The sequence below is a fragment of the Delphinapterus leucas genome, chromosome 7 (assembly GCF_059928025.1).
Source record: "Delphinapterus leucas isolate spDelLeu-1000000601 "Yukka" chromosome 7, BTC_Dleu_Yukka2, whole genome shotgun sequence".
Taxonomy (NCBI): Eukaryota; Metazoa; Chordata; class Mammalia; order Artiodactyla; family Monodontidae; genus Delphinapterus; species Delphinapterus leucas.
The window spans coordinates 31,262,351-31,288,260 of NC_143135.1; the positions used below are offsets into that span (position 1 = coordinate 31,262,351).

Genomic DNA, 25,910 nt, shown 5'->3' on the forward strand with positions numbered 1-25,910 from the left:
ATCAGCGTTCTTACCCACTTTTGATATTCCATTTTCATATTTGGTGTGCTGCAGCATGTGATAGACTATCCTGCTCCGAGTAGCATTGCTGAAGAAGGTGTCCTTATTGTTTATTATGAAGCTGGGAAGACAAGCGGATTGGTTTTAATGTTCAATGCAGACCACAGAATCTAGCAACAGTTCCAAGTCCCTGGGTAGTCATCCATGTATTTTCTCCATTAAAATGAATGCATGTAAAGTATAATAAATCAGAAGAGAAACCATCTTCTTAAAAAAAAATCATTTGGCTGAGAAAATATACACTTATAAATAATACAGGGCATTATCAAATATTCATTTTAATATCCTTCAGTTTATAAGGAAGCCTAAATGTCCTCATATTTCTTATTGAGCATGGAACAAGAACAGATTGTCCGCTGGCTTCCATAAATTTTGTACTACCTTAAGCAATGTGGTTCCAAATAGAACACATTAACAATTGATGTCGTTCCCTAATACTGCACTTTCCGAGCTAGCTTGTTTTCAGTACTTCAGCGACAAGCAATGTTTCTCCCTTCCCCTTCATATCCTACTGTTCCATTGTAGAAAGAGTTGTATGGAGTAAACATGAGAGCCAATGATGTAAAGAGCAAAAGGGTGACTTCAAGAGGTGGTGGGAGGTGGGAGGGGTGTTCCCTGCATGGTCCAGTGGTTAAGACTCCACGCTTTCACTGCCAAGGACCTGGGTTCAATCCCTGGTCGGGGAACTAAGATCCCACAAGGCATGGCCAAAAAAATTAAATAACTAAAAAATAACTTTAAAAAAGAGGTGATGAGAGAAAAGAGATGGGAACTCACTGGTGAATTCGTGCACGGCTGAAGGGGCCAGTATAGCAGTCTGACTCCTCCAGGTCTGGGAAAGCTGACTTGTCAAGAACCATGGGGTTTTGGGACATCCATTTTTTGATTCTTCTAAAATATTTTTGCACCCTGGAACAAAGTCACATTTTAGAACTGAATTAGGTTGCACTCCAGAGCCATGCCTACCTTCCACTACCGTTCTGAAAGATTTCCAAAAGACATACACACACCCACATTCACACACACATACATGCATTATTCCTGTACCCACACAAAGGAAATAATTCCAAAGCAAACCAAATCTTGCATTTATTTAAACTCTTTCAGGGCAACTAGATGATCCTCATAAGAAAAATCTGTGGAAAATATTAGAAAATCATCATACATAAAGATGGGGTAGGAAAAAGCATAAAGAATAAAACCAGCAAGACTGTTTATTAAAGTTGAGTGTGTGTATGTATATATCTATATCTATATATGTGTGGCTATAGATCACTTTAAAAACTCTATAGCAATGTGGCTCCAGAAAAGTGGAGACTGAAAAGAAAGAAATGGCTACAATGCACTCAACGCATTCAGTTCTGAGAGCCACAGGTCCTATGGTAACAGCAAGGGTTTTGGGTCAAGAAAAACTGGGTTCAAAGGCAGCTCTGCATTATAGTAACTATGGAAACTTGTATAAGTTATTTAATTTCTTGCCTTGGTTTCCTCACCCATAAAATAAAAGTAATAATATTGACATTGCTGGAGAGTTGTGAGTTGGTGTTTTACATTAAACTTGATGATTAACAATAAGGAGAGTTGAGTCAAGGAGTCTTTGCGGTACTTTTAAGACTTTAACGGGCATGTAAATCACCTGAAGATCTTGTTAAAATGCAGATACTAATTCAGTAGACTTAGGGTGGGGTCTGAGATTCTGCATTTCTAACTAGTTCACAGGGGTGCTCATCCTGCTATCCACTGACTGCGCTTTGAGGGGTGGATTTAGCATAGACTCCAGGTTAGAGAACATTAAAACACTGTTTCAGGAAATCTCACATCAGGATACTTTGGCCTCAGCTTTAGATTACAGTCACAACTCAGTTCTATGTGGTATATATACTGATTGGAATCATATTTATTTTTCAAAAGACAAAAATGAAAGCAAAAGAGATACCGACTCCAGAGATGGATTCTGAAAATGAGATTCTGAGTTGCTATAATAACAGCTGTGTTTACTTTAAAAATGTGCTATATTTACACACTATTTATGAGGTTCTATCTTTGGCAGTTTTTGGACTTCTTCTGCAATAGTGAGTCAAAGTGGCAGGATATAATATTTTCCTAGAGAAGTACAATGCATCTTAATATTTGGCCAACTATGCTTAAACTTCAAAAAATTTAGTACAGCCATGTGCAGGCAGACTGTATCTTAAAAATGATTACATTCAAGTCTATTATGGTAAAATCACCATGTCTATATAATTTGAAATAAGCATCAAGTTTTGATTTTTAGCATGTGAAGAGTTTGGACATTTTCTTTGCCAAGTAATGTTATCATTTAGATGCCAAGTCTTTTTTGGTTTTGGAGGGACCAGAGCATTTCTTTCTAGCCTAAAATAATAAATGAGCGTTATCTGAAGTGTCCATTTTGCTTCTTCTTATTACAAAGAAAGCCTCTGAAATCACAAAATATCGCTGTATTCCGGCCACTAGTGCACAGACGTGTAAAAACACTGAATGGATTATATAGCAATTACTCCAACTTTTCAAAGTTAGCCTAGTGGAGAAAACAATGGGATAAAAAATTAGAGGATGAATTTGCCAGTCATTGAAATTGAGCCAAACATTTTCAATCTTTGAGCTTTAGGTTCCTCATCTGTAAAGAGAGAAAGTAATTCCATCTGTCCTACTTCATTAGGTGGCTAGGAGGATCAAATAAAAGGAGGCCTGATGACACTTAGAAAATGCTGATAGCTATAGCACCCAAGGGCTTACTATCTCTGACAAAATTGCAAACATACTAGAAATAAATGCCAATCAAAAAAATTAAAGAAATGAAATAAAATGACTTTTAGACCATCATTGACCTTTTACAGAAAAATAAACCATATTATCAGTTTAGTTTTTTCACATACTATCTATGAAGGAATACATGATGTCTAATAGTGAAATGTGGTCAGGGCTGGATCTGAATCACAGGATGTGAAGATCTAGCTTATTATTTAATTTCTTTGATTCTCATTCAGTTTTCTCATCTCTTAAATGAAGGGATATTCTGATAATTAAATAGGTAATGACTGATCCCACAGTGCCCAGCACAAAGTAAACACTCAATAAATATTTATGATAATAATAAGGAAAAGGAGTATCACTACTACTTCTACAACCACCACTACCGCCACCATGCCACCAACATGATCTAACGTATTACCTGCACTCTACCAAACTTTTATCACGTTAGCAGTCTTGCAAACTCAAGATTTCATGACATAATGTGAGGATGACTTCTAACAGAGCTATAAATTCCTTTGCTAAAATCAGTGGAATGCAGAGAATTCAATGGAAATTGAAAAGAAATCTGGATTAAAGGGTCAAAAGAACGTGGTCAGAGCACAAACTCTATCACACCAGCTGTGAAAGCTAGGGGATGAGATGTGGGGTGGTAAGGAGTGGTGATAATGGAGCCATTTATTTTCCCTGATCTGCAAACCAGTTACTCTTTGTTCTGCCCCCCTGAATGGTCATTTTGAAGATGCTTTGATAATTGAATATGAAAGTACTTTGTAAGCTAATGATAGATAGCAGCAATAATAAAACTATAGGCATTTCCTTTTGACCTGCCTGGAGAAACGATGATCTTTGAAACCTGGATAATTGCCTGTACATATTTACCCCTAATGTTTACTGGTCAAATTACCCATGCACAAAACAACTTTCCCACATCAGGAAATGGAAAGCACAAGTGACATCTAAGTACACACATTAGACTTTTGCTTACCTCTTTCCAATTGTCTAAAAATTGGGTTTTATAATTTTATAACAGTGATGCCCGTACATACACACACACAACATTTAAATTTTCTTTTCCAAAGGTCAAGTTTAAAAAAAATCAAAATCAGCCATTTCCTTAATTGAAAGTATAAACCCAGGCAAATACCAAGACAGTCATTTTTTCAGTTTAATATGTCATATAATTTTATAAATGTCTTTCCTATTTATTTGTTACCCTCCCCATACGCATCCACTAACTCAAAGAACAAAGAGAACTATTTGTAATATGTAAACTGTAAAGCAGTAGACTATAGTAATGCTTAAGGTACATTAACAATTGTTTGGAATAACTGACAACCTTATTTTCATTTCATAAAATTAAACAAAAAATAATAAACACAAAAGATAATAAAATATATTATGACACATAATATAGCATTCATTTTTCTCGTTTACTTTTGTTTGACCAAAATAGTAAAGAAAAACATTTTTCCACTATTAAAAATGTTTCTTTAGGATTTAGAATATACATATTTATCAGGAATTCTAAATACAAGTCTACTCTAAAACTAAATTATGACAGTATTACATAGACATTGGTTGACAATTTAATATACAGGATTTTGTCCTTCTGTGAGTCTCTGAAAGGAAGATGCCTATTTAGCAGAAAACACACTAATTATACAGTGGCAAATCTCACTAATTCTATACAGCACCCAGAGGCAAACCTAAACATGTTTTATCAACACATCCAATATTAAACAGGCACATGCAGAGAAAAATATGGAAAACCTGCGGTTGTAAATTTATATATTATAACATCCCAATGAATTTAACCTTATTATGCAAAAATAACTTTGGAAATTTGCTTATATAGACCAGGAACGAATGAGCACAAGAGAAATGATGGAAGCTCATTGTAAATCTGAGCATGTCAACCAGACAAACAGAGGAATCCGACTGGCTAAGGAACATCATTAATTTTTTAAGAGCCATTTGAGTACTAATGCCTTTAGCATTCATTCAGATTTCAAGTTTTCCCCCTCATGATTTCCTTTTCTTGTCACTCATTCCTACCAACCTAAATTTAATGTTTAATAGAGTACAATACTCTCTTCTAGAATTCAAACTTTTCCTATTTTAGAGTTCTAAATTATATTCAGACATTTTCTTTGGTAAAAGAACTAGATTTATTAAATTCTCTCTTAAAATGGTCAGAGATTTACACTGTATGATTTTGCTAGTTTTTGTGTCATTCTGATTTGCAATATCCTGCAACATTATTCAATAGGGCCTCCTCTACGACATTCACATTCTATTTTTGTTAATTGATTTTTTTGCAAGGAGCAGAAAAACAGCGAATTATTACAAGCCTTTTGTTTGTAGAGTTCATTAAATGGAAGCTCATTTTCTCCAGTGAAACGGGGTCAAGGCAATTCAGATGGGAGAGTTTCTTGTGTCTCAGGGTTGTATTTTAATTAATTCCTTTGCCATAGCTACTGTTACCACAATAGGCAAAGAGATGTTGTTTTGAGATAAAGCTCTTGAAAAGAAGTTTCCTTTCAGTACCACAATTGAAAGAGAGGCAGGTTCAACTGGTGGAATAAGAGTAGGTCCGTAATACAAAAGATGCTGTATGGCCTTGGTAAACCACTTCATCACTCTGTCTTTCTTTACCATCTCATCAATAAGAGGTTTGGATTAAATGATCCAAGAGGCCTCTGCTGTGTCTATTGTTCTATTACTCTAGTGGGTCATCATTTACCCATCAATCCTGGTTTTATAACTATTTTTAAAATTAAAATCTCCTGAAACACGAACTTGCAATTAAAATCCTTGCTCCATAACATTATATCAAGGAAGGATTGTGGGAATGGCAATGGTAAATAGAAAAAAAGGGATCATCTGATTTTAAACATTGTCAAATTTGGCATAAGTCATTTTGAAAATATCTTGAACAAATCAGTAAAGTTTTTCTTTCTAAAATTTACAGCTGCTGATATGGGTAATCAAATGCATTTTTTATTTTTTTCCCAAATGACAAATTGGTCATAAACAAATTTCATATCACCCACCAACCTGCCCATTGATTTGCTCCTCTGGTCAGTGTAATAGGATTTTTTCCTGAAAAAAAAAAAAAAAAAAAAAAGAAAGAAATCAGCTGAGGAAAGTCACATGAAAATAGTGAAACCGGCAAGTGACAACATTCAATTATACTGAGCATTTCAATACTCTAACTTCCACATACTCTTGTCTTCCACAAGACACGAAATGAACCAGTATAATAGGAAGAACTCTGAATTTGCATTGTTTCAATTTCAGAATCTAAGTTACTAATAACAAAGACACTTTCATAAATCAATAGATCACTTTTGAATATTTGATTTTTAATTCTTTTTTGAAAGTTTGTCTTCTGCTACATAATGCATATTAACCAGATCACTTGCTATATGAAGTCAGCTATTGATCTAAACACATATGTAATGAATATTTATGACTTGGCAAAGAACGTTAAGTTATAACCACTAAAAATTTAGAGAAAAAAAGAGGGTCTTTACCCTCAAAAAGCTACTTTTCAGTTGAGGAGACAAGTTGTAGTTATAACAAAGTGTGATAATGCAGTAAAACAGAGGGCTATGGAAGTACCTGTGAAGGGATCTCAATTAGTTTTCATAGATGGAGGAGAAAGGAGACAGGGAAGCTTTCCCAGAGGATGTGTTATCTGTGTTGAATCAGGAAGCATGAACGGCAGTAGTCGTCTGAATGGAGTACTTAGGACATGGCATTTTAGACAGAGGCAGCAGCATATGAAATGGTTATGGGAGCAAGATTAACATGGTAAGATTCAAGGAACTTTGACTAATTTGGTAATTGCTGGGGTATAAATTGCACGTTGAGGATAGTAATAAAAGAGGTGAGGGGATGGCGAACAAGGCACAGATGATGACGGGTCTTACCACTGATGCCGAGGTTTTTGGGTGAAAAGTTATAGGAAGATATCGAGTGCTTTAAGTAAGTGTGTAGCCTTCCGATTTCAGAGAAACTAAATATTCTAGTGACAGAGGTTAATTCACCTTCTAAAAGATTCTCAACAAATCCACGTCTCGGAGCTCAAGAATCTCATTCAGGGCCTTCTAAAATGCCTCTTTATCCCCACCCACCAAAACCCATTCCAGAGAATCAGAAAACCCCTCCACGGTGTGGTATCTAGAAAGCAGGGCCGAGAGTCAGGACAATTGCTATTTAGTCCTGTGTTATTAACTGCTTAGAAAACTTGAAAAGCCTTCTGAGCTACCATATTTCATTGCAATCACCAGTCATAATCCTAGAAAAGAAGTTTTAAGTTGTCTCTGACATACTCTAACACTAATTTCGGATATGGAGTTTCAAGGTTTGCTCTGCCTAGCCTAAACTCACACTTTAACTATCACCACCCCCCCTCATTTTATCAGACATACACAGGTTTGTGTGCATACATCATTCAATCAACTTGGTGCTTTGTGACCACCTAGAGGGGTGGGATAGGGAGGGTGGGAGGGACGGAGACACAAGAGGGAAGAGATATAGGGATATATGTTTATGTATAGCTGATTCACTTTGTTATAAAGCAGAAACTAACACACCATTGTAAAGCAATTATACTCCAATAAAGATGTTAAAAAAAAATCCCTATTGTACTATAAACCCATCTTCTCTCTGAACCTCCTCTACAAAGTACTCTCTTGCACTATTTACCCCGTATTATATAACTGTTCAATGACTATCTTCTATAGGAGATTGGGTTTCTTGAAGACGGTAGCTTCAGTTCATCTGACTTTGTGTATACTTGGCACATTCTTTGGTAAATAGTAAGCATTACGATGGCTGATGAATAAATGAATGGGCTTTTGTTTAATTCACAGTTGCATTTATTTCCTTCAGTGCCTGAGGGCACTTTGAATTTAATAAACATTTACTAAATAAGGTATCGCTTTAAAAAACTACAAATGTAGAAATTGGTTTAAAATAATTTTCAGCATCAAAAAAATCTAGGAATGTGATTAAGAGGAGATAAAGATTATGGTTATAATGATCAGTTATGGATATGGTAAGGAATAATATAAAAGAACAAGGTGGCATTTGGATAAAACATTATTCTTTCTATTGCTGCTATTTTGAAATATTTCTCTTAAACATTTTCTTTTTTATTTTTGAAATGCTTTGGGGGAAATAAGAACGAGTGAAGGAAGAAAGTCATACAAGATGAATACACATATTTTTTAAACTGCTTATACTGTAAGAAAAATAAAATTAAGAGACTCATTTTTCCCAATTAACTAACACCCCAGTTACCAGTCAAATCTAGGATGAACTATGTGTGACAATTAGTGCTGTCAAGTCCTCTTACTTGAGGACCGGTTAGGTTATTGCTTATCTTGAGGACATGCCTGTAATGGGTGTATCTGCTTGGCTATAGAAAAGGGTGAGATTTCTTTTTGTATCTGCAATCTCAGTGAATTGCCTGTGATGCATGTTGCATTCTGTTTTAATGTTTATTCAGTGATAAAAGGGTTATCTTTCTCTTCTATGTTTGTGGAGAAGTTTCCTTGGTTGGAGGAGATTTTGTTTTTAATTATATTTCCCCAACATATACAAGTGTACCTTTAATTCATGCAGTCAATAATAACTTGCAGTTTTCCTTAGTTCTTCTGCATAAATGAGCCTTCAGGACCAAATTATTTCCTACCCTCTATCCTCACTCCATAATTTATTAACTGCATATTGTTCATGGACAGAGCTTTCTTTATTTTCCCTTAATTTTTCATTTGAAAGATTCTTCTATTCTACACCTTGCATCAAAACAGCATTTATCTACCTACCTACTTACCCATCTATTACAACAACCGCTCAAAATTATAAGTAAATGCTTATCTCCATCACTGTTTCCAACCACTGTTTCACACAGCTAGTGGCCACTTGTGGAGATGTCTGTGTGGCCAAATGAGAAGGACAGACGGTCACATGGGTGCGACCCTGGGTCCCTGCTCCTTGTCAAGCAAAGCTACTGCACTGTTATCTATTCTATATATTGGGCTCCCTGTATGTTGTTGCATTATTTTATTTTTGAGTGAGATATCCTTTGCATAAAAAAGTGATCTAAGTTTAATCCCAATTGTGATAAAAGAGTGTTCTTAATGTTTTAAAAAATTTTCCCCCAAATTTGCTATGATTAAAATATTTGTGGGAGGAGGAGCTTGAGGAAAGATGGAGTGTTGACCCCACCTTTGGACTCAACCTGAGAAGCTACAGGGTGACTGAATCACCTTAAAATATGTTTGACCAATTTAATGTGAGAGAAGGGTAGGAATGAATAAGAATCACCTTTGAATCAAAAGAAAAGTAATGAATGTGGGAATTGATATTTCTGGAATGTACAAGACACAGGCTAAGTCTTTCCTGATAGAATAAAAACTAGAAAATGTGGACTATTTTAACTCTCTAAAATTTCTTGGTTAGTTTGGAAACATCAAGTCCAATACGCAAGCCATATCTACTTTGGGAAAATTATCAAAAAAAGAAATAGCTAGAAAATTTATGTATATAAAATTCTACCCATGCAGAATATCAAGCATAAAATTTAGATAAAATGCTGAAGTTTCAAGTTCATACAGTAAGTTACCAGAAAACTTTTGAAGGAAGGGTTATAACTCTAATAATTTTTTTCTGAATACATTTGCAGCTTTTCTTTCTGAAATGCAATATATAGGTTTCAACACTGAATAAATACATGGAATAGTCAAGCACGGATATGTTTTTATGCATAAATCTTTAAAAAATCTTGTCTTGAAAAAAGATATGTATTTTTCCTATTTAAGTTCTTTGTTATTCTTGTATATTTTACTTTTAACACAATATATATGTTCCTAAATATGATAACAGTTGACATTTGGAAAATGAATTGGTAATCATGAAAACACTTTGCCACTTATTCTATGCTTGAATAGCATTCTCTTTTTATGAGCTGACTGCTATCCCAAATTTTAGGTGTACCTTATAAATAAATCAGAAGTTGGTTACTAAGGAGTTAGTTAATGCTACATCTATTATTTAAACTGATCTGTAAATATGTTCTAAAAGAACTCTGAGTTCCAGCATTTCTCAAACTGTTTTCCCAAGAACATCATCATATTAAGATTTTAAAAAATCCATCATCAGATGGAAATTAAAGAAAGACTTCTCTGTGTAACTGTCTGTTGGAATTTATAAAAATTATAAGAATTATTAAAATATTAAAAATCTTCAAGACAATATTTCTCTATCAACTGTAACAGAATCACTTGGGATGCTTGTTAAAAATACCCAAACTTATCCCTGACCTAATATGCCAGAATCTCTGGATGTAGATTCTAGGGACCTTCATTTTTACTAAGTTTCCCAGGTGATTCTGATGTATTCTGAAGACTGAGAACCACTTCTCTAAAAATTCCTACAGTAAATAAACTTATTGTTTAACTTAGAAATTCAGGAACATATTTGGTCACAGGATATTTTTCTTTTACATCCTCTGGAACCAGTGTTCCTTTGACAAACTTTGAGGAAAAGCTGTATATTTTCTAATATTTATATTATTAAATCAAAAGAATCACAAAGGCATTTTCCAAAATTTCAGTAATGTGGAAATTGTGAACATTATCTTGAAAAACGTATCATAAAGAAGAAATTTGAGCCACATCATCAATAAAAAGAGACAGTAAGTGTATACATTTCATGGTTTTCATATTTCTTTCTTTGGATGTATCAGAACTCTTCTTTCAAATGCAATCTTACCAGAAAATAAAAATGAATATCATTTATAAAAAGCAAAACCATCAACTGAAGAAAACATCTTATTCAAAACTTCTGTTGAAATAGGACACTATGGCACACAGATTGGAGACCTAGGATCTAATTTATACAAACTGGAGACACAGTCTGGTAAGGGAATTGTTTTTAATGAACTGCTAAGTTAAAGACACAAATAATTAAATTTGATACAGATTTTTTAAAAAAACAAAGTTATGAGAATATTGATTAAAGTCAGAGTTCCTCAAAATTTATCTGAAAAAGTCAAGAGTAAGGGAAATGAGAGAAAAAGGTCAGTGTGCTCTAACAGACTTTCAATTTTTAAAATTAATAAAATCCAACTGAGATGGTGGAATGAGCTGCATGAAATGTGTGATGCTGTAGATTCCGCTGCCATCGTCTTTGTAAGACTTTTTCCCTATAAACTACAGCAGAATGGACATACTTTGAAAGTATATTGACAAAGAAAGGAAAACCATCTTTGAAATTATGAATGTCAAATATTTGGTGTAAAGCAAACATGTTACCCAACATTTACTTTTTCATTGAATGAAAGTATAATTTCAAATTAATAATGTGTCTTTGCCAGGGACTAAGAATCAAATGATGACAAATTCCCCCTTGGATAGCAAAAAAGGATTCAATCTTTCGGACCCCTGGCAAACAAGTGCTTTGTATAAAGTCCAGAGGAGATAAGTGGAAGATATGCTCCTTTTTTTGATGGAATATTTTAACACAATATTCAGTTAACCTGAAGAGCAACTGAATACTGAAATCCACTGAAATGGCACACTTTGTGATGGTCTCTAAGGGTTTCCTCCTTTTAGATCTACAAGGAAATTAGTTTGTGCAAAAATTCAACTATACCTCTGCTCAGAAACAATGGTGAAATCACAGGAATAGGGGCAGGATAAAGGTATGTGAAATCAGGCTTAATTTGGAATTTTTTAGCAATTTCACCCTGATATTAGAAAGTAGGTTATTGTCTTGGGTGTCACACTTCTTTTGCATCTTTGTTTATATCCTGCAGTCAAAATAGAACTCATTTAAAATAATTTTGTAAGAATGTAAACAAATAAAATAATAGGGACCCACAATCCCACCCATCAGAAGCAATCATGTTTGGCATATTATATTATCTTCTAATTTTATTTCTATTCATTTTACATTGTTGAAATCTCATTGTAGGAATACATGCATATCCTTCACATTTTATTGAAATTTATTTATTATTTCACTACAATCATTAATAAATCCTTGTACCCATTTGTTTTATAAATGAATTATATTGCACTGCAAGGGTATATATAAATTATTTAAATCCTCTACCATTGAACATAGGAGATATTTCCATTTTTCATAATTATAAATAGTACTTCAGGGAGTGTTTTTACATATTTTTCAATTATCTTCTTAAGATAAAAAGTGGTTATGAAAAGTTTTAAGTCTCACAGAAAATAATTTTAAATCCAGTTTCAGAATATTTTATGAAATTTGATTCTCACCATAAATAAACAGAGGTGATTATTCACCATATCTGTGTGAGGTTTGAAGAGTACTACTTGTGAAAGTCTTTGATAATTTCGTAAGTTAAAATGAAGCTCATTGTTTTAATTCTGCATGATTTTGTGTAGCATGCATATATACAGACCAAACAAGAAGAAAGCAGATAGAGCAAAGGCGAGTATTCTCCCATTATCAGCTTGTAATAAGTCACAGGCATGTATTTCACAAGACTTTTTAGAAGGAGACGTAGTGTCAGCAGGAAAAAATTCCTCAAAACTCAAGACATGAAGAGTTGCACAGTGTATACTTAGCTAGTTGTACTCTCAAGTTTGGTTCAGTAGAATGACCTGAATTAAAAACAGTCCTCTGTAGACTCCAAAATATCTAATCATAATACAAATAATATCTCATAGGTTCTTACTTGCTTCTTTCAGGGACCAAGTTTCATAAAAATGTACAAACTTCAGGTTTTTGTAGGTATCTTATTAATAATTTATATAAGGTGCCAGAGAATTCAAAAGACTTTACTCATTTTCTTTTGTTTTTTATTTTATTATTATTATTTTTGCCAAGCTCTTCAAGGTATCATTTACCTATCTTATAAATATCATCTGTACAGAGAATTTTGAAACTTTTACCCAAGCAGGAATGGGAGTCAATTTAGGTATCTAATTCTAATATTGTCACAGTAAGATTCCTCTGTAGTTGCCAACACTTAATCAATTTCTGTTTTGTGGGCAATGACTGTGGTTACATCTTCCAAAGCCTGAGGTGTTTCAGATGACTAAAAAGACAGTGATCAACATCCCATATTTCATCTTGAATACTGTAGAGGCTTGTCATGAGACCTGAGGCTGTCAGCACTCTTACAGAGTTGGCCTCTTCCAGGCCACCAGGTCTGAGAAATTTCTCCATATTTTTGAATTGCACTCTTACTGTTCATTCATATTCATTATCTAGAGGTTCTTTTACTTGCTATCTTGTTACCCTAAACCTTTTTAAACCTTCTTAGCAGTTGATAAAGCATACTGAGCTCCAAAAGACTGTAAATGTTCATATCTTAAATGTGAGTTAAAACTTTGCCCATAGTAGAAACACTTGAATTTTATTGTGAGAGATCATGAAGGAACGTGATAGATTCTGCATATAACACAAAACACACAATACGGGGAAACACATCTATTCAATTTTTGCTTGCCTATTGGAAGGACTGAAAAATATTTGAACTGAGAAGGGCTTTTATTACCATTTATCCTTTGGCATTGAGGACAGAGCTAAGAAACCATCTGGTTGAATTCCACCTGAGGAATGATTCTTGCTAACTGCTATACAGAGAAAGAACACTGTATTTGTATACATAAGGCTGCTACACACTTACATTTCCTGAGTTTCACAAAAATAAGAGTTCCATCTACCTATATTAAATAAGAAGTGAAATTGATCTTGGGAATTATAAGTTAAAATTTGAAAACAACTATTTTTCCCCTCCCTCTAGTCAAGTCCAGCTAGAAATGATATAGCTGGGAACCAGAACACTTACCACACTAAGCAAGCAAATTAGAAGGAAAGATAAATGTCCAAGGTAAGCTAAACTTTGGAAGGAAAAGCATTTCTTCTGTAGAAAGAATTGCATTTATTGCTCTCAAGTTTTTCAAAAAACAGGCTCATCTTAATATACATTGAGATAGAATGAAATAAAATTTGAAAGTACCTGAAGGGCATCCTGATATTCAGCCTCTCTGCATACTTGCACAGCGTGTCCCATGGAATATGAATTTTAATAAACATGATATCAGGGTTTGCAACAGCTGGCTGCAAAGGACAGCAGAACAGACACCACTTAGAGCTGATAATATCATGGCACAATTTGATCTGAGAGGGAAGGACATTTTCCCCTTGCCTACACATGAATCATTATCACCCACTTAAAAGGAATTTATATGAATAAAATTTCTTAATACAGAAATACCTTAATCAAAATGTAATAATGCCATTGAATGCAAGAAATAATCATACATGTGAGTTAGCGCATTTTCTTCCTTTGATCATTATCAAGATCCAGAATCCCTAATCAGAACAATCATGAGCCAATTAGGAATCTGAAGTTATTCTTGTTTGACACCTTCTCATGATCCTCTCATTCCTGCTCTGGGGTGGCGGGGTGGGGGGCAGCGGTGGTAGTGGTAAAAACAACACTGACAGTTGCTACCAGTTATTCATTCACTTATTCTTCTAGCACATTTTATTGAGCAATTACTCCTGTAATTAAAGCGAGGTCCTGTGAAAATCCTGGGGATAAACAGAGTATAAATCCTACAAGTCCATAGCCTTACAGAGCTGTCAAATTTGCACGCTTACTCGAACCTTAACAGGTTAGTATACTGTTTCCTGCAAGAGATCATAAGACTTTGTGTCTTCGATCTAGACAAGAGGTTTTTAAGCAAGATCAAGTGTGCATCAGAATTATCTAAGGAGCTTTTAACAAAATTGAGTGCTCTGGTCTAATTCTTAAGAATTCCCAGAACTGGATTCCATTGTTCTGAATATTTTTCTCATACCACTAACAGAGAATCAGATGCCTTTCTGAACCAGATAATCATCAAGATTCCTAGATTTGGTCCAGTAGTCTAAAATAAGTAACTAAATAATTGACCATTTTGTCATTATATATCACTAATGTTCATATTATACTTAAAAAAAAAAAAGCCTAGACAGTTATTTTCCGAAATTCCTACAGTATCTGAGGCCCACAGAGCAAGAAAGAAGTTTGTGGCCACTGTAGCACTGAATTCCACAGAGCTTATTCCTCAAATGATTAGAAAAGCTGAATTACGTCAAGGAAGAACTGCTCTTCGCTTCCATTTAGGCACAACATGTCAGGTTACAGCTGGACTCCACTTGGCTAACATTTTTCCTTTAAATTTCAACTAGATGGAACATCTCAAGAAACATAACAATCTTAAAAGCTCAAAAGTATGGAATAAATTTATCAGTCTAATTTAAAATTATATATTTAAAAATTAAACTGTACAATTTTATATTCATATATTCAAAAAGCTATGTTTTAGATATGGCTAATTTCATGAATTTGCCAGAACATATTTCAAATTTGTAGTACCCACATTTTAAAACAGTATTATTAGAGAGCCACAGGACAATCATTGGAATAATACTCAGCTGTAGACAGCAGGCTGATCACCATTAACACTGGACAGGCACTTTCACAGACTAGCATTTGGAAGCGTTTGTTCCCTGAGGTATTATGAAAAAAGGGGGGATCATTCCAAGGTCAAGACCATTTAGGGTTTCTCACTAGAGGACTTGTGAGACATTTTAATATGCATGTACTTGCTAAAATATCTGAGAAGGTAAATAAAGTCAACAGAATTTCCAAAATTTTAGACCATGTGTTATTTTTTTCTTTATAGTTTATTGAGGTACTAGGTATTTTTCAAATCACAAGGGGAAAATAGCAAAAGGTGCTTCCTGTGCAATTTCCAAAGGACTTTCCTACTTCAAATATGTTTGTTTTAAATTAAAGATAAAGAATGATAAAAAAAATTAACAATGACAGAAGTCATATTAGGTGTTAAATATCTAAAGGCCTTTGAATTCAGACTAAGTTTACACACTTTAGCTATGCTTGAGGAAATAATGTATATAACTTTTGCTCACATTCTTGCCCCCAATAGTCTATTCGTAGCACAATGGCCAGAGTTATTCTTTAAAACGTGACTCAAATCATATAACTTCTCAGAACCCCATTTCAATCAGAGTGAAAACCAAAGTTTTTCCAATGACCTACACAGCCTTTCACCTTCAATATCTTGTGAACCCACTCTCCTACTAATCTCCCTCTCATTCACTCTACTTCCATCATTTGGTCACTTACTATGACTTTCCTGCCCTCACCCCATCATTCTTAACCTTGCTCTATTTTTTCCTATAGTGCTTATTATCTTCTAATGAATGAGTCTATTTATGTAAATGCCATGAGAGAAGGGATTTTCACTTTGTTCATTTATGTCTACTGAGCACCTAGTTCTATGCCAGGCACATAGTAGTCACTAAGCATTTGTTGAGTGGATGAATGAATGAATGAGTTAACTTACTTTGAGTACACATTCTATGTAACGTGTACCTAAGCAAGAGATGATGAAGACAAGAAAGCAAATAAACCAGAATTATTCTGGAAGAGGTCCTATGTCAGGATTCAAATTAGCATCATGAATAGCTGGCTTATCACTGATTATTAATTCATTCCTGTCAACGCTTAAGATGTGAAAAAATCTATTACACTCAAATAAAGGAGATACTTTAGAAGGATGTTACTTCATTAATTCTACCATTGATGAATGAAACGTCAAGCTAAGTGCACATACAGCTAGAACATTTCTAATTTTGTATGTCTTAACTTTAAAAATATATATATATCTTTTCCAAGCAACATAAATTGTCTTCTCTTATAATTTCCTCAACTTAATATCTCTTTTGTTGTACCTCTACTTAAAAACCAAAAAACAAAAGTAGTTTTATTTTCTTGCAGCTACTGAGCAGGAGGTTGGCGAAGGGCTGGTGTTGGCAGGGAGAAAAATTACTTTCTCCCTTGGAATCAGAAGCTCCCAATCTGGCACTATTCTGTTTAGCTCTGATGCAGGCAGCCTTTTCCAAGGGAACAAAGCACCCGCCGCCTTCACACTTCACATTATTATTTAATTATTCCATCCAAAATTCCCAAGAGGTAGAAAATTCATTCTTGAGAGAAAAGGAAATTTTAAAATGTGTTTTTACACAGTCGCTCTACAAGTTGGTGGCAGAGAGCTGAAAAAAGAAAAAAAAAGAATAGGGTAGCTCACGGTATTAAGTCTAAGATAAAGACAAAATGCTGATATAATCTGGAAATACACTTGGATAACAAAGCACCTATCCTGACAGTTACAGATCATCTACTTATTCATTTATACAGTCTTCAAATATGGATCATTATCTGCTGATGATGTGATTATCTAGAAACTGTCCACATCAACATACAATTTAATGAAGATTTGAGATGCACTCTGTGTCAGGCTCAGTGCTTAACTCTGGGGAATATAAATTTTAAAAATGGGAACTTGTTCCCTAGGGAATACTCCCATTTTTCAGCTAACAAATCCAATACTTGCTGACATTTTCACAATTTCATTTTCCCTTTCCACCTGCCACAAGCCCTAAATATTTTCAATTTAATAGTTATTAAAATTAAGTTGCAAACAAAGCCCACAGCCTATAATAGTAGAAACTTTAAGAAGAAATAAATGTTTATGATAATGCAAAACGCTGGATTTGCTAGTTCAGATAGCTACAAGTATTTAGATACCAGTTAGTCATCAATTAACATAAGGTTTAAACTAAAAATATATCTAGGTTCTATCTTGTAATCATAGAGTTAAGTATCTTTCTATGTCTGTTTGCTTAAAAGGCGATACATGATATTGATTTTTTTTAATAGTGTCAGAATTCTAAGAAGTCCTCTAAGATCCTCATGCCCTACTGTCCTTATCTTGTACAATCTCCAGGATCTGTGAATATTATGGCATATTCACTCCCATGATTAAGTTCTATTATAAGGCACATTTGCTTTTTAAAAAGAGATATTGTCTTCCACTGCAGATAAGTCCCTAAAAAGGACCAGGCTTTTCCTGGCAAGAGAGATTCAAAGGAGCAGAGGGACACAAGGGAGAGACTCCCTTGTGAAAAGCGGTGGGGGGCATGTGGCGAGAAATGAGAATGGCCACTAGGAGCTGAGAGAGGTACCTGGCTGATAGCTAGCAAGGAGATGGGCAACTCAGTCCTACAACCACAAGGAACTGAATCCTACCACAACCACATAAGCTTGAAAGAGTATCCTGAGTTCCAGGTATGAATGCAAGCCCATCCAACACAATGATTTAAGTCTTGTGAGAAACAGAGCCGAGAGCTCAGCCATGCCATGCCCAAACTTCTGATCTGCAGAACTGTGTGCTGACAAATGGGTTTTATTTTAAGCTGATGAATGTGTGGTGATTTGTTAAGCAGCAATAGAAAATCAATATAAACAGGGTCAATCTTGTGAAAATTTTAAGACAATACTTTTTCATGATATAACGTTAGCATGCTTATTTTATTTTATTTTATTTTATTTTATTTTATTTATTTATTTATGGCTGCATTGTGCCTTTATGGCTGTGCACAGGCTTTCTCTAGTTGTGGTGAGCAGGAGCTACTCTTTGTTGCAGTGCGCAGGCTTCTCATTGTGGTGGCCTCTCGTTGCAGAGCATGGGCTCTAGTCATGCAGACTTCAGTAGTTGTGGCACGTGGCCTCAGTAGTTGTGGCTCGTGGGCTGTAGAGCACAGGCTCAGTAGTTGTGGCACATGGGCTTAGTTGCTCCACGGCATGCAGGATCTTTCCAGACCAGGGCTCGAACCCGTGTCCCCTGAATTGGCAGGTGGATTCTTAACCACTATGCCACCAGGGAAGTCCCAGCATGCTTATTATATAAACATGTTTTGTTCACTTAAACTGTGTTTGTCATAGCAGGTTGATTTTACACATTAACATTGTGATAATTAATTTAGTCCTAATTAACTCAACCATTTAAAAAATCAATGTCATTACTCTTAGAATTAGGAACATAAGTAAAAATATCTTTGGCAACTAAAACAACTGTAGAAAGTTAACTTTAAAATACAATTTAGAAATCTTAATTTTCCTTGATATTACACTTGATATTCTAACTCTCTACTGGACCTCCCCCTTCATCCTTCCCCAAAAGCCTTTTAATTTTTTATCTCATCTGCCTTCTGTTTCCTCAATTTTTCTCTTCCATTTCTTCCCTTTCCTTCTCTTCCCTTCCCTTCCTGCCTCTCTCCATTCAGCCTTCTTTCCTGGATCTTCCCCATCATCATTTAAACATCTCATATAAGAAAAAATGAAAACAGGAAGAAAGAAGTGAAACCTCATGAGACCTCATTTCCCTCTCTGGCTCTTGCTCTTCATCCTCCCATTCACAGATGAGCAAGTTGGTTGATGATATTTGCTGCAGCCTCTATTTTTCCATTATCTAGTCACTCTTCAATTCATGACAGTCTAGCTTCCAAGTCCATCTCCTCAGAGAAATGATTCTCACTGATTTCACCAAAGATCTCCACATTCTCCAACTAATTGGGCCTCTTTCTTGTCTTACTTGACTTCTTAGCATATTTTACCCTGAAAACCAATCTTCCCTGCGACTCCTCATCTCTTCTTCTTCCACCTACATCCAACTCCTTTAACTATTTTCCTTTCCTACTTTTTACAGGCTCACTCCTAGGCTCTTTTTTTTTTTTTCCATTCTCTCCAGTGATTTCGTACTAATACACAGCTTCTATTACCATCTATATTATAAAGGCTAAAGCATTTACCTTCAGTTTAGACTCCTCATTTGGGCTCTAGACACAAATTTCAAACATTTTTACTTCTACTTCTCAATGGTACCTCAATTACAAGCTTAGGATCTTCAGTCCCAAAATCCCATTCCACTTTCTCCCCAAATTAGCTCTCTTTTTGATGGCCAGCAATTTTATACTGGCTATTCCTTCTGCAAATAGTTTTCTGTTCCCTTATCTTCCACATGATGGACTCCTTTTCATTCAGATTACTTTCTTTCACATCACACATGCTAACATAGCTACTCAGTCACACTCTCTATATAATACTATTCTGGTTTAATTACGGGTAATATTCCTTACTATTTCATTTTCTTGTATATTTATGGTTTCTTTCCTCCCATGAGAATGTGGCCCATTTTATCTTGGTTTCTATATGTCCCCAGAATGAAGCATATCATCGGTACTTCATTAATGTTCCTTGAATGATTAAAGAAATTGCTCAAGTCACAAGCCCAAGTTAGCCTTGAAATCTTTTCTCTTTCTACCATATCCAAACCACCACCAAATATCTATATTTAACTTAAATATCTATCAGATCTATTCATTTCTCTCCATTTCTAATGCCACCCATGATCTCTGTGCATATCCAGCCTTGCTTTTAAATCTATACTCTTTTCAGCAATCTAAGGTTTCATTTTTGAAAACAAATATGGTCATGATACTGCCTGCTTAAATTATTCAGCAGCTTCCCATTTTTTCTAAGAAAATCATCAAAAGTCTTAAACTACAAAATGGAATTACTTAACCCTAACCATTCTTTCCAAACTCATTTAGTACTTTTTATTTCTGGTATTAAAAATACCAGTGTTCTTCCTCCCACCACCATACTGATATTCAGTTGCTCCACGCTATGGTGGAGTCTGGCATCAAGGTTTTAAAAGATCCCCAGGGGATTCTAATGTGCAGCCAGTATTGAAAACCAGATTTCAATACTGGTTTCATAGATGAAAACATCTATCCCTTTTATCCACCTACTTTAACTATTTCATTTTCCAAATCTCAGTTCAAAGTTTATTTCTTTGATTTTACTTCTCCCTTTCCTTCTTGTCTTCCCTCATCCTCAAGATTAGATTACTGACCTCCTCATAAGCCATTCTAGCACCATTTGCTTCTCTTTTAGGTCACTTAACATGATTTGAATTTATAAAGGGTATTGTAAGGAAGGATTTTAGACTTTATATTAATAAATGGAGATTGAAAATCACCTTGGATTAGAATAGCTTTATTTTGCAAAGCCACCTAAATATCCTCTTAGATATGCAAGTACTAGTCAAGTGGAAAGAGTAATAACAAGACTTTTTAAAAAAAATTTGCAGCACTCTCCTTTGCTTGGGTTGGCAGAGTTCCTTAGAGATTTTTGGATCAAATTTCATATGGCTTTTAGGGCCTTTCTGGAGGGAAGATATACAAATTCCTCAACTCTGCCACAAAACTAATATCATCTATTCTGCAGAATTCGGGTAGCCTTAACCCTTCCCATTGTCAGAAAAATAAGTCATTTATCTCTATGAGGAGGTAAATAGAAGGAAAGGGGAAGTAGAGCCTGGTAACTTGTATGAACACGATGGCTACAGTTTGTGGGGATGGTCATTCCAATGAAATGTGCAGCTGAGGTTGAATACTCTTTCTGGCCAGCTGTCCTGGCACTTTATTGAACTGTGGGGACCAAATCCTAATCATGTGAATTTGAACTTAAAAGAGCTATAATTATGGAACCTAGAATGAAAAGCCATTTGTCCAGGAACAAAGGTACACATGTGTACTTTTTTTCTAGAAAAAATAGGAAAAAAAATGGGACATGATGCTTTTTTTAAGAAAAATGGGAATCTTTTGGCAGTAACTGAAGAGTGGGAGCTCAAGAATGAATGGATTTCCCTTAAAAGCAAAACAAAACCCCTTTTGGATGAATAACATCCAGTATTATTCTTGGGAAAACTTGGAGGAGCAAGGGAGAGGAACACACACAAGAGATCTGGACTTTCCACCAAGAAAACTAGGTGGAGACTGTGAGCCAAGTTATATCTCTTTTACAAGTAAACAATTTTCATGACTGACTCCTCCACAGACTGTATGTTCAGTGAAGGCAGGAGTGTGGTCTGCTTAACTCACCTGATCTCCAACATCTTCATGGAATCTGTCAAAATTACTTGCTGAATTAAGAAATAATTATAAATACATGAGCAAAATAACTACCAGCATTATAATAGCAAGCAGGTATAAACTGCTCTGGGAACATATGACAATCAGTCACTTGATTGATTCTATTTGTATGGAGATTTTGAGAAATTGCAAGGAAATTAAATTAATAAAAACCTATCACAAGACTTGAGTTTGTAAGATTTTTTCAATAAATACTTCTTAATTGAATTAATCACTAGTGATATGGATATTCTGGGTTAAAATTCCCAGAGGAAACACAACTAAAAGAGTCAGTAGACACTGAGATCAGAATTCCACTTGCCCAATTCTGTAACACTAGGCAGTGTGTGAATAAATCCTTACCTCATAAAGAGGTAAGGCAGTGTATGGTTGTTATTTTATACATAGTAAAATAATTTTAATAAATATAAATGGATTAGTTTTGCTAGGGCCACCTTGAGTTATAGTTCAGTACTTCCTATGGATGTTCCTCAGATAACTAATCACAAGACATGTCCTGTGGGAACAAAAAAATAGGGGTGGTTTCCAATATCAAATAAAAATATGGGTGACCACTTTATTCCATTGATAAAGCTTATTAGCAAATTATCCAGATATTTAAGCAAATAAATCATCAAAGCTTTTGATCTTCTCAATCCACTTATTGGTAAAGTGGTTAAATCCAATCAGTAGTAATTTAGGGGTCCCTCAAATCCTTAATTTAATTTTTTTCTCTCAGTAAGGGAACAGTTGGCTAAATCACCAAATTGTAATACTATGCACCTGAGTAAAAAATATGAGTTGGATCTAAGTGCACTGCAATTTAAGATATCCATAATACATTGTTAAACGACAGAATTGAATAGCAGAATAGTAAGTATATCATGACTAATTTTATGTAAAAAATTTATGTGTTTGTATATACATAGAAAATATATAGAGGGGCACAACAGTATAATTCAAGATATTATTAGCAAGGCTACCAAAGGAGAAAAGGGTATGATTTGAGAGATGGTAGATGTGCACTTTGACTTTTTATTTTGTACATTGTTATACTTCTGATTTTTTACATTTTTTTCTTTCTGTAATATGATAAATATACTTTTTTAAAAAAACCCTAGAATGTTTAAAATAGCACGAGTGGTTATTTTTGGATAATAAGAGTGAGGGTTATGTGTTATTTCCTTTCTATTTTTCATTTTTTGCCTAGTGAGCATTGTTACTTTTATTGTTTCACTTGAAAAAAATAGCTTTCCTTAAAGAACACTAAAAAAACATTTGAAGAAAGGAAAGTTATGAGGGATAAAGAAGGGCTTTACATAATGATAAGAGGGTCATGTGTGGGTTAACGTGGTATATGGGAAATCTCTGTACCTTCCTCTCAATTTTACTATGATCCTTAAACTGCTCTAAAAAATAAAGTCTTCTTTAAAAGCATATAAGAAACAGGATTAAGAAGAAATAGTTCAAACTGAAGATGAAACAAACAGATGGAAAGATATACCATACTCTTGGATTGGAAGAATCAATATTGTCAAAATGAATATACTACCCAAGGCAATCTACAGATTCAATGCAATCCCTAGCAAATTACCAATGGCACTTTTCACAGAACTAGAACAAAATCTTAAAATTTGTGTGGAGATACAAAAGACCCCGAATAGGCAAAGCAATCTTGAGAAAGAAAAATGGAGCTGGAGGAATCAGGTTCCTTGACGTAAGGCTATACTACAAAGCTAGAATCATCAAAACAGTATGATACTGGCACAAAAACAGAAATATAGATCAACAGAACACAATAGAAAGCCCAGAAATAAACCCATGCACCTATGGTCAATTAATCTATGACAAAGGGGGCAAGACTGCAATGGAGGAAAGACAGTATCTCCAATAAATAGTGCTGGGAAAACTGGACAGCTACATGTAAAATATGAAATTAGAAAATTCTTTAACACTGCACACAAAAATAAACTCAAAATGGATTAAAAAACTAAATGTAAGGCTGGACACTATAAAACTCTTAGAAGAAAACAGGCAGAACACCCTTTGACATAAATTGCAGCAATATCTTTTTTTGTTCTGTTTCTTAGAGTATGGAAATAAAAACAAAAATAAACAAATGGGACCTAAGTAAACTCAAAAGCTTTTGCAGAGCAAAGGAACCCATAAATAAAACGAAGACAACCCACAGAATGGGAGAAAATATTTGCAAACAATGTTACTGACAAGGGATTAGTTTCCAAAATTTACAAACAGCTTGTGCAGCTCAATATCCAAAAAAAGAACAACCCAAGCAAAAAATCGGCAGAAGACCTAAATAGACATTTCTACAGAGAAGATATGCAGATGGTCAAGAGGCATATGAAAAGATGCTCATCATTGTTAATTATTAGAGGAACACAAATCAAAACTACAATATATCACCTCACACCGGTCAGAATGGCCATCATAAAAAATCTACAAATAATATAAATGTTGGATAGGGTGTGGTGAAACGGGAACCCTCCAACACTGTTGGTGGGAATGCAAATTGGTAGAGCCAGTATGGAGAACAGTATGGAGGTTCCTTAAAACAATAAAAATAGAGTTACCATATGATCCAGCAATCCCACTCCTGGGCATATATCCAGAGAAAAACATGGTTCAAAGGATACATGCACAAAAGAATAGATACATGTATATGTTTAACTGAATCACTTAATCACTTTGCTGTACACCTGAAACTATCAATAACATTGTTAATCAACTGTACTCCAATACAAAATAAAAATTTAAAAACAAAAAATATTAAAACCTAGACATTAACAGTTTGGCAAACTCTTTTCTTTCAACGTTTTGTCTTTCTTTTCATAGAGTTTTGTACTTTATATAGAATCATTCCTTCTTTAATTTTTAAAATTGTAAAAATAGTTATGCCCTTTGAAAAATATTTAAATTTATGGAAACATGTAGAGTAAAAAAGGAATATATTTTAAAATAGTACTGTACATATGCATTTCTTTTACATTTGGGAGATAATTGCTATACATTTTAAAAAGCCACGTGTTATACACTTTTATACTAAAACATAAACGATCATATCTCTTCCAGCATATTATACAACATAGCTAATACTATTAAAGCACATACCTCCTTTTCTAACATCAAGCCTTCTGCTCTGAGGTTCTTTTCAAATGTGTTTCTTTTGTCATACTGTATATTTGACTTTCTATAAACCAGGATGTAATCAATCCGCTTTTTGCCATCTTTGAATAGAAGTCCACTGGATGCTATGTAATTCATGTCATTCTGCAAATAAAGCAAGGGTTGTTAATAGCGTGGGTTAGATAAGCACACACATTTTGCTTTCAGTCACTTCCGTTTGAATATTGGCAATCCAATATAAAAATGTGTTTTTTACTTTCCAATTGTGAGATAAGAAAAGATCATTTTAAAAGTTTGCAATCTACAGTAGGAGACAAGCTAGCAAGTGACGTTTTAGGATTTGAAATTAGGCAGTCTGACACCAGAACATGGATTCTCTGATGTTAGCATCAAAATGTGTATGTTTTATTCAATAAGACCCTGTAAAAATAATTGCCAACATACATTGAATATTTGCTCAAAATCAGGCCCAGACATAAATGTTTTACATATTTTAATATTCAAACTTTCATTTTGAAGATAAAGACAACAAGGTTTAAACAACATAAGCATTGAGAACCAAAATTAACATAATTTCCTACATGAAATAATACTCAGATAAGACATTATTTTCCTAAACCTATGTTCAACAATACCAAACCAAACAATTCCTGGGCTGCTTGTTCCAAGAAATACTTGCTCCCAGAATATAAGACTGTGATCCAACTAAAACAGCCTACTTATTAAGACTAATTGCATGCTTATTAAGACTTCTTTAAGGTCCTCCCCTTGCTCTGTCCACCTACCCCAGCTGTTTTTCCCATACTCCGACCAATTTTCAACGAACTTCCTCCCTTGCAAGATTTACCTTAAAATCCCCCAGTCCAGGTCCTAGAGCCCTCTGAAAACTCTTCCCTAACTTCATCTTTTTAAAACACTACTAAGACTACCCAGGTGGTATCCTTATTTGCTGTAACTTTAATAAAATTAGTTTTTATGATCAACTGATTTTCATGATGGTCTTTTTCGGGGGCTGGCACTTTGCCAGGAAACGGTTCCAC

General features: G+C 34.6%; 1 protein-coding gene across 1 annotated transcript in view; it reads right to left on the minus strand.

Annotated features, from left to right (window-relative positions):
- ANO3 (anoctamin 3) overlaps positions 1-25,014 on the minus strand; it is a 124,298-nt gene extending 99,284 nt beyond the window's left edge. Inside the window, exons 1-5 of the mRNA XM_089915034.1 lie at positions 24,856-25,014; positions 13,853-13,953; positions 5,893-5,937; positions 838-969; positions 15-121 (exon numbers count right to left, since the gene is read on the minus strand). Coding sequence (XP_089771160.1) covers positions 15-121; positions 838-969; positions 5,893-5,937; positions 13,853-13,953; positions 24,856-25,008 — 538 coding nt within the window. The 5' untranslated portion in view covers positions 25,009-25,014. The remainder of the gene's footprint in view (positions 1-14; positions 122-837; positions 970-5,892; positions 5,938-13,852; positions 13,954-24,855) is intronic.
- Positions 25,015-25,910: the final 896 nt, after the last annotated feature.